The sequence below is a fragment of the Apodemus sylvaticus genome, chromosome 17 (genome assembly GCF_947179515.1).
Source record: "Apodemus sylvaticus chromosome 17, mApoSyl1.1, whole genome shotgun sequence".
NCBI lineage: Eukaryota > Metazoa > Chordata > Mammalia > Rodentia > Muridae > Apodemus > Apodemus sylvaticus.
In genome coordinates this window covers 68,657,326-68,666,319 of record NC_067488.1, presented here as the reverse complement: position 1 = coordinate 68,666,319, position 8,994 = coordinate 68,657,326, and the positions used below count along the sequence as shown (strand labels likewise).

The 8,994-nt window shown below is 53.6% G+C and overlaps 1 protein-coding gene across 1 annotated transcript; it reads right to left on the bottom strand.

Moving 5' to 3' along the window:
• Positions 1 to 377: 377 nt before the first annotated feature.
• Positions 378 to 7,305, bottom strand: LOC127667839 (keratin, type II cuticular 87). Its single transcript, XM_052161184.1, has 9 exons — positions 6,922 to 7,305; positions 5,164 to 5,372; positions 4,165 to 4,225; positions 3,290 to 3,385; positions 2,656 to 2,820; positions 2,304 to 2,429; positions 1,809 to 2,029; positions 1,049 to 1,080; positions 378 to 725 (listed from the first exon to the last, which is right to left on the bottom strand). The coding sequence occupies exons 1-9, from the start codon at positions 7,303 to 7,305 to the stop codon at positions 532 to 534; spliced, it is 1,488 nt and encodes a 495-aa protein (XP_052017144.1). The 3' UTR covers positions 378 to 531.
• Between the last annotated feature and the right edge of the window lie 1,689 nt (positions 7,306 to 8,994).

The following is an 8,994-nucleotide window of genomic DNA, read 5'->3' as shown; positions in this document are numbered from 1 at the left end:
AGAACAGACTATTTTCTGGGAAGTACTTCAAGAAGAGTGGTTAGAGCAGGTTGTCCCAAGGAAGGCAGTCAGCCAGCGAGGTTAGTAAACTCAACCAATGATAGACAGGTGCTTGCTGCCCCTGTACCTGGGGCCAGAAGTGGAAGCTGCTTGGGAAGAGTTCCCTCTGGTCCTTGTTTTTGGGGGGCATGGCTGGGTGGTTGGGATCATGCCTCAATCCAAGAAGGCCAAGCATTATTGTTCAGACATTCTGGGTGACTGGTAGTGTCCCAGAGAGCTTGGTGAATGATACAAATCATTTACAAGTATGAAGACAGGTTGGGGTTAAGGGAAGGGTTGGGAATGACCTTCTCAAGTGAAGCCAGAGGAGAACTGAGAGACAACTCCCTAAAAGGCAAAGACGGAGGAGAGTGGCCCTGAACTCTTTCCTCTCACAGGAACATCTGGAAGATTCTGGAAGCAAGCACACATTTCCCATTCACACACCACTCCACTCTGGGCAGACAGGTGGCTCATCTGGAGGTCCTGGCACTAAGCAAAGCGCACTGAGCGGCTGCTCCCACAGGTGAAGCTGGAGGTGCGGGGCTGGCAGGGAGAGCAGGAGTCAGGGGCCATCACTGTGATGCTGCCCCCAGTGGCAGAGGGCCCAGAGGCAATCTGGCGCCCTGGAGTTGTGCCATATGTGAGGCCTCCACATGTGACTCCTCCACGGGAGCTGCTGACACCTGTGGGAAGAGGAACAGGGAGGGATGAGGGGCTTGCTGGGGGGGTCACCCACCCACCAGAAGTCTGTTCTGTCAACCTCACAGCACATCTGGAGAGCTGTAAGGATCCCTAGACCCATCTCCCTGGGCTGCAGTTCCTGATGACCACCAGGAAGGGGCACTCAACTTTTTGGATTCCCTTTCCCATCCCCAGAAGTCCTTAGAGAAGAGCCCAGAGAAGAGGAAGTTGGGGAACATTGGAGGTTCAGTGAGGCAGCCCTGTGATCACCTCTCCCATCTCCCAAAACCATTTTTCTAGGTTTGCATTTCCAGCAGATACTTACAGACATTCACAGAGCCCACACCCTCGCACAGCCTAGGGGAAAGAAAGGGCCATTAGTTTCAAGCAGTGAGCTGGGTTCCTTGAGGCAGTTGCCTGGGGGACATACGGGGTCAGCTTTTGTTCTAGGTAGACTCTATTTCCTGAAAGGCAGGAAGGGCTCTCTCAAATCCTCATTAAATTTTGACTTTCTTTCTTTGATTCCCATAGAGACCAGCCCTCCTGGTTTTAGAGGAACAGTGAGTGTAATTGTGACTTTCACATACTGCCCTCAACCAGAGTGCCTGCATCTGCTGAATGCCAATAGTGCTTGCAGCAAGGATTAGAAAGAGCTAGATGTATACAGAGTGCATCACCCTTATTATACGCAAGCTTAATCTCAGAGGAAGCTATGACTGGGCTTTAGAAGCCCAGTGTTGGATCCCAGCTCTACAGCTTAGTAACTTTGTGTCCATGGGAAATGTACTGGCTGTTGAGCCAATCTGCCTCTGTTTTTGGACAGGAAAAATGGTACTTACTTGACAGGATGGAGAATGTAAAAATGGGCACTTGACATAGAGCATTTGTTATGTGATAGGTAGCCATTAGCACTGAAGCCCAGCCTGGAGTAGGGTGGTGAGAGCTGTGTGTCACACTTGGGACAGCACGGTTCAGCCAGTGGACCAGGGTCATCTCTTCCAGGGTTTGACAGGCCCTAACCAGCTTGCATGTTCAAGACAGTTTGGCCCCTCAACTGAATTGCAACAAGGTACTTCTCAGCTCACCTCTGCTCCTCGCCCTCCAGCAGGCGCCTGTAGGTGGCGATCTCGATGTCCAGCCCCAGCTTGGAGTTCATCACCTCCTGGTACTCCTTGAGCAGGCAGGCCATGTCCTGCTTGGCCTTCTGCAGGGCAGCCTCCAGCTCAGCCAGCTTGCAGCGGGCATCAGTGAGGGCTGCCTCTCCCTGCTGCTCAGACTGGGTCACAGCAGCCTCCAGCTTGGTGTTCTGGGGACACAGAAGAAAGCAGGATAGCCAAGGGCCCCTGGGTCTCACTGTCCATCATCAGCACACTATCCAGTCTTTCCCACCACTTGGGAACATTCTAGAAGCAGCCTCTCGCCTTGTTCACATGGGTCAGCCTGAGTGAGCAGGATCAGGAAAGCCAGCTGTGCAAATAGGTGGGAGACTAACTGGGAAGCTGCAAGCAGGGCACAGGCCGGCTGTGGCACTGAGCAGGCATCCGGCCTCTCTGGCCTCAGAGCAGCTGAACCTTCCATACCTGGCACTTGGCATTCTCGATCTCGGCCGTGTGCCTCTGGATGATCCTGTTCAGTTCATTGATCTCCTCTCTGGTGCGGCGCAGGGTCTCCCCATGCCGGATCACTGTGGCCTTCATCTCCTCACACTGGGGGTGGGGGAGAAGCAGAGATGCCCATGAGGCCCAGGATGCACCATCGACCCAGCGAGCACACGGCCACACAGTGTGCAAGATGCACAGTGGTCAGGCTGGGCTGCCTCCTCAGCCCAGAGCCGTGTGCAATCTTCCTGTGATTCCTGGTGTGCAAGAAGCCATTTCTGATAGATCCTGGGGTCCTTCCCACTGTCTCATCTAAGGACAGATGTCCTCTCACCTTGGTGCGGTACCAGGACTCGGCCTCAGCGCGGCTGCGGGTGGCAATGTCATCGTACTGAGCCTTGATCTCTGCCACGATGCAGTCCATGTTCAGGTCCCGGCTGTTGTCCATCTTGACGATGACGGAGGTGTCTGAGATGTGGGCGTGGAGGATGCGGATCTCCTGTGAGGGGAGAAGGAAGAAAGCTCTTTTTAGTCCCCCCACCATTCCTGACAGCCGACCTCCCCCATCTCCCATCCTGTGTGCCTCCTCCCTCCTTCCCCAGTGGTCTCAGTCTGGTGGCCCTGCCATGCCACTGTTCCTCTCCACCCTGGAACTGTCCCTTAGTGCTCCTCATGCAGAGTTCCAGGCCCAAGGGGCAGAGTCTATGTCCCTTCAGTTTTGTGCTTCAGGTCTAAGTGCTAAGCACCTGTGAGCACCGTGGTCACAGTAACCAGGGAATCCTTGTGTGGGGAGTGGGGTAAGAGAGCAAGCGATGATTCTCCTCTTCGGGGTACATAACCTGCCTCACATCTCCCCAATATTCTATACTCTGTGCCCACTGGGGAGCTTAGAAACCAAAATGGTCACAAGTCCTTTCCAAAGTTTTCAGGGCTCCTCCTGGCCACCTCACTGCCCTGTGTCCCCTCACCTCCTCATACAATCGCCGCAGGAAGTCAGTCTCCTGTGTCAGTGCTTCTGCGTTGGCCTCCTGGTCTGACTTGCACAGGTAGGCACAGTCCACATCCTAAAGGGGAAGACAAACCAAGAGTCTCCCGGGGAAGTCACCCGATGGCCATTCCTCCTCTCTCCAGCTCCTAGGCTCAGCTGTTCTTCCTGGGAGACTGTCCAGGGTTGATTGTCTCGGGGCCTAGTGCCATCGTGTGAGCAATCCCTTTTATATCGTTGAGGAAGAGTCAGTGTGGGAGGGGAGAGGGGACAACCTTGTTATCACTGGAACGGTTCTCCTAAATCCACAGCTGGCATCTTTGCCAAAACCTGGGGTCTAGTTGGAAGTGTGGAATGGGTCATTTTTAACCAGGTCCTGAAGCTGTGTTCTGGATCTTATAGGAGAACCGGGCCTTTATCAGAGCTGAGGGCCCAGGGCAGCCCAGCCTGACCCTTTGCATCCAGGCCTCAGGTCCTCACAGCAGTGCGGCACTTCCTGGCACTTCCTCATTGCGGAGGTTAGGAGGTGAGTCCCTGAGGATGCCCTTGCACAGTCATGTTTAGGAAGAAAGCAGCACCAGGCATTCTTTACCACCAGGTGTTTCCCACTGCGGCCCTTGCCCAGGTGACTGGTGATCCCTTCTTCACTACTGCATATCAGGTGCCTACTCTGTGGGAGGCCCGGGGCCAGGGGAGACTGCAAGCCTACACGAATGAGCATGAGGCTGGCAGTGGGCTCTGTGGCCCAGGACTATGCAGGGATTGGGCCGGTGGCTCTCAGGAGCAGTGGCCTGCAGTGCCCAGTAAAGGTGTTGAACACCAGCTCTGGCTGAAGTGTGACCCTTCTCACTTACTCACCTTCTTCAGGGCCACAAATTCATTCTCAGCAGTGGCCCGTAGTGCCACTTCCTCTTCATACCTGGGGACAGAGGAGGGGGATAAAGAAAGAACAAAGGCCCAGATGAACATATCCCAGGACCTGGATCTGTGGAGCAGACATGACAGTGCCTCGTGCTCCTGGATTCTCCTGGTTAACTCTGAGTCAGGCAGGACACCTTCCAAAGGCCCCTGTGTACGGGCTGTGCTTCTCGGGATCCACTAGGCCTGGCTCTGGAGCCTCCCTCCCTTTCCCCAATCTCCATTTAGGGCCTAACCCAGTTACCCAGAACATTAGCAGGTCCTCAACAAACTCTTTTGTGAATTAAAAGAAAAAATAAGTAAAAAAAAATTAGTATCTTAGAATCTCTGCAATCTTTATTTAAAATATATTTTTAGATTTTGTCTAATTTTCTTTTATGTGTATGGGTGTTTTGCCAGCATATGTGTCCATACACTGTGTGCATGCAATGTCCATGGAGGTCAGAAGAGGGTACCACATCCCCTAGGGCTAGAGTTATACATGGCTGTGAGCTGCCGGGTGGGTGTTAGGATTTGAACCACGGTCTTCTAGAAGAGCAGCAAGTGCTTTTAACCATCGAACCATCTTAGTCTCTCCAAAATCTTTGAATTTCCAGTCTAGAAGAACACTCCCTCTAGGACAGTGGTTCTCAACCTGTGAGTTGTGACCCCTTTTGGGGTCACATGTTAGCTATCCTGCACATCAGCTATTTGTACTGTGATTCATAACAGTAGCAAAATTACAGTTATGAAGTAGCAACAAAGTAACCTTACAGTTGTGGGTAGTAAAGGGTCGCAGCATTAGGAAGGTTGGGAACCACTGATCTAGAAGCTTGTGTCATTGTCTTCTCTCTTTAGGGAGGACCCCTGAGTAGCACCCATTTAAAGTCCCATCTAAACCCATTGTCTTTGACTTAATTTCATTTGTTTCTATAAGCCCTCCTCCCCAGGGGCCCTCACCTCTTCTTGTAGCCCTCCATGGCCTCCTGCACATGGTTGAGCTCAGCAGCCAGCCTCCCGCTGTCGGCCTCCACACACTCAGCCTCCCGCCTCAGCGTCTCGATGTAGCCCTCGAACAGAGGCTCCATGTTGCTCTCACAGCACTTGCGGTTCTGGTAGAACTGCCACTTGGTCTCCAGCAGCTTGTTCTGCTGCTCCAGGAAGCGCACCTGCGGTGGGAGAGGAGAAGGTCTGTGGAAGGAGCCAACATGGCCTCCTCAGGGCATAGGAAGAGCCAGATGGAGCTCATTGATGAGGTGTGTAATGGGTGGGCAAGTGAATGTCTGTCCAGATGGGGTAAGAGGGAGCCCGAGAGACACGTAGCTGTCCTGGTAACTGAGTGACTTCAGGTAAGGCGGAGGAAAGCAGGGACCGCTCCCTGGAGGAAAGGACACGGGGCAGTGAAGGGGAAGGAGAGAAGGGAGCCTTCCACCACGAGCCCAGGAGGGTGGTGACTTCTCTGAGGTCCTTGATGGGCAGCTGAGAACAGACAAAGTAGATAGGGAGTCCTGGGGTGTATCAGAGATGCAAGGTGAGCATTCTGGGGCTCTTGCCACTTAAGAGGCAGCGTCCTGAGTGAGCCTGTACTTGCTAGCGTCTAGGGACCCTGTAGTCAGGAGAAGATTTTAGAAAACAGGCCCGTGAGGATGCCACCGTGAGGATGCCACCATGGGGATGCCACCGTGGGGATGCCACCGTGGGGATGCCACCGTGGGGATGCCACCGTGGGGATGCCACCATGGGGATGCCACCGTCTACTGCCAGTCAAGTAGACTGTACGGCAGATGTGGCCAGGGCCTTGTGTTGGCAGCCAGCCCTGGGCCTCCTCTGGGTCTGCACTTCCTGAGAATGGGCTGGAGTGGGGCTGCCTCTCACTGGCAGGCCTGGGCCCTGTGCTCCTACTGCCAAGAGTACAGCTGAGGACTGGAGCTTTAGAACTTCCAAAAAGGGGGACTGGGGTCCTTGGGACTTGGTGTGTTCAAGATGGTTTTGGTGGTTCTTGTTGGTTGGATCCTGTGGCTTTCTCAGCTCTACCTTCCTGTTCAAGGGTGTGGCCGGCCCGCACACACTGCCACTGGCAGGAGGCTGCTGAGGAGTTGGGCAAAGGCCATGGACTCTTGGGCCCAGGTTCCTTTCTGCTTGATTGTGGCTTCTTTCCCAGGGTGTAGCCTGGCTAGAGGAAACTGTGACTCTAGGTTTTGGGCCCTCTAGCTCAGGGCCTGCGGAATGGAAATCTGTGTGCCTGGGTCTGATCTGACTCTGCTGAGATGGCTCCATCACTGCCACTTTTTCTATTCCGGGCACAAAGAACTATGGCAGAGTCATCAGTCTATATGCACTTCTGGTTTCAAGGCTGGCTGCAGCTCCTGCCCTCCCGAAGACACCACGCTGCTTTATCTAAACACATGTATGTGTGCACGTGCAGGAATTTGCACATGGGGCACACTAACACAATGAATTCACCGTGTTGGGAAAAGCAGCCTCACTAGGTAGGTGACAAATGATTTCACAAAGCATGACATTCTAGTTGAGACTCTCCTGCCAGGCTCTGAACTTTCTTCGTAAAAAGTGGGAGAGAAGGCTGCCTTAGAAGGGAGAGAAGTGTGACTTTTTCTCATCAGCTAATGTTACCTAGAAGCTCCCGTTCTGAAGACCTGCTTGAGAATTGCTCCCAGCAGGTCCTTGGGTGCCAGGAAGGGCCTGGCTTAGGACACCCACCTTGTCGATGAAGGCCGCGAACCTGCTGTTGAGGCACTTGATCTGTTCCTTCTCCTCATGCTTCACGCACTGAGCATTGGGGTCGATCTCCAGGTTGAGGGGTGTGAGCAGACTCTCATTGACAGAGACTGAGGTGATGCAGGGGGGGCTGGGCCCGCAGACGCCTCCAGAGCGGTATCCGAAGCTGCGTCCACAGGATCCAGAGCGGAAGGCCCCGCAGACACTGCGGCTGCCGAAGCCCCCTGAGAGTCCGCGGTAGCAGGAGATGCCCCTGTAGGGGGTTGCAGAGATACAGCATCGGCCGGGCCGGGGGCCACATGCCGAGGCGCAGCTGAAGGCGCGGACCCCACAGGAGGCGCCGAGGCGGGAGGAGAAGCAGGACATGGTGCGGAGGCAATACAGAGCCAGGCTGGCCCTGAGGCTCGCGCTGAGCCTTATATCATGCAGGAGAGAGCGCGCCCGCCGCCCAGGCATTTATGAGCTTGCCTGTCAGAATCAAAGCAGTCTGGGCTACCTTGCCGCCCCCATAAAACGGCGTTCTTCTTCCGCCCGCCCGGGGTTTATGGTGCTACGAAGTGCATGGTCAGCTCCAGGGCTGGGCACTGTGGGCATCGGGCGGGACCCTCCTGTCGCGCTACTGGGACTCACTGGGTCACTGTCTCCATCCCAGGCTGGCTGACATCCCACCAGGTTCTCCACCCTGAAGGCTAGGAAGCCCTGGCCTTGGATGTCTGGTGACCCTTGAATTCATGCTGTTGGGGCATGCTCGCATGCTGACAAAGCCTGGGAAGTTATGGGCAAATTCATGTCCAACTTTGGGTGGGTGAATAACCTTCCTGAGCCTTAGATGTCCTGTGGGGAGCAGGGATACGGGGATGATAATAATAATAATAATAATAATAATAATAATAATAATAAGCGGAGAGCTGCTGAGAGGGCCGAATGGGATAATGGATCTGAAAGCCTCCAGGGCAGGACCTAACACTTAAGAGCTCCAGAAATGTTTGCTTGTTTATCTATTTGTTACACTATTGTTAAATTGTTATTCTTCCTGTATCCCTTTGGGCAGAAACTTGTCTCTCTCTCTCCCCCCTCTTTCTCTCCCTTCTTTCTCTCTGTCTTTGTCTCTGTGTCTCTGCCTTTCTGTCTCTGTTTCTCTGTCTTTCTCTCTGTGTCTCTGTGTCTCTGTCTCTCTCTGTGTGTGTCTCTGTCTCTCAGCTCCTGTCTCCTCTAACCCTTCTATGCTTCCCTATGCATTTTGGAGAAAGAAGCCACTAACCCTGATGGCCGCCCTGCCTAGCTCACTGTAGAGGGATTTGTTTTTTGTTGTTTTTGAGACAAAGAGGGATTTATATCCTTCAGGCTTGCCCCTAAATCCTTGAGCCTTAGTTCATGGTGTTACTTCCTCCATCACCAAATGCTGGCACAGCGGGTGTGAGCCACTGCTTTCGTGGTGGAGGGCTCCTTGACACATGATTTCTCCCCGTTCAAAGGCTCTCTTCAGGGCTTGCATCCATTCACCTGCTTAGGGAGGCAGCTGCACCGGGACTTAGGTGGAAGGCTCCAAGGACTTCAGGGTCTGAGCGTTCTGAGTGATCAGGACTGCTCCAAGGCTGTCTCTTCAGGGCCTGGGCCCGTGTGGCTGTGGGCTGTGTGGCTGTGTGGCTGAGTAAGGCTGGGGTCTTGGAGGCAGGAATATGGACTGCTTTCGATGGTCATGGACACTGACTCCAGGCAGCTAGAACCATCACAAAGAAAGTTAATTATGTGTCCCATCGCTAGCAGCGGAGATGGAGTGTGTGCTCAGCAGGCAGCATTAAAGAGAAGCCTGCGGGTCACCTGGTGCTTCCTTTGTTTTAAAGCTGTGCTATTATTGTGCATGCGATAATTAAATCTGGGAACTCCAAGGTCATCATAGCCAGCCCTGACAGCTCACTTCCAAGGAGTGTTGGATTACCACCAACTCGTCCTTTACAACTGTCTGTCTTGGGATGGGTTGATTTGATCCAGCCTGGGTTCATTTCCTCTCAGTTTAGTGCAGCCATGGTTCTGTGCATGAGATGGGCCTTCAAC

Coding starts and splice junctions, on each gene's coding strand:
- LOC127667839 (XM_052161184.1), bottom strand. CDS start 7,305: ATGTCCTGCTTCTCCTCCCGCCTCGGCGCCTCCTGTGGGGTCCGCGCC. Junction 5,373..6,921: donor TCGCGGCCTTCATCGACAAG/GTGGGTGTCCTA, acceptor CTCCCACCGCAG/GTGCGCTTCCTGGAGCAGCA. Junction 2,430..2,655: donor AGTCCTGGTACCGCACCAAG/GTGAGAGGACAT, acceptor CCCCACCCCCAG/TGTGAGGAGATGAAGGCCAC.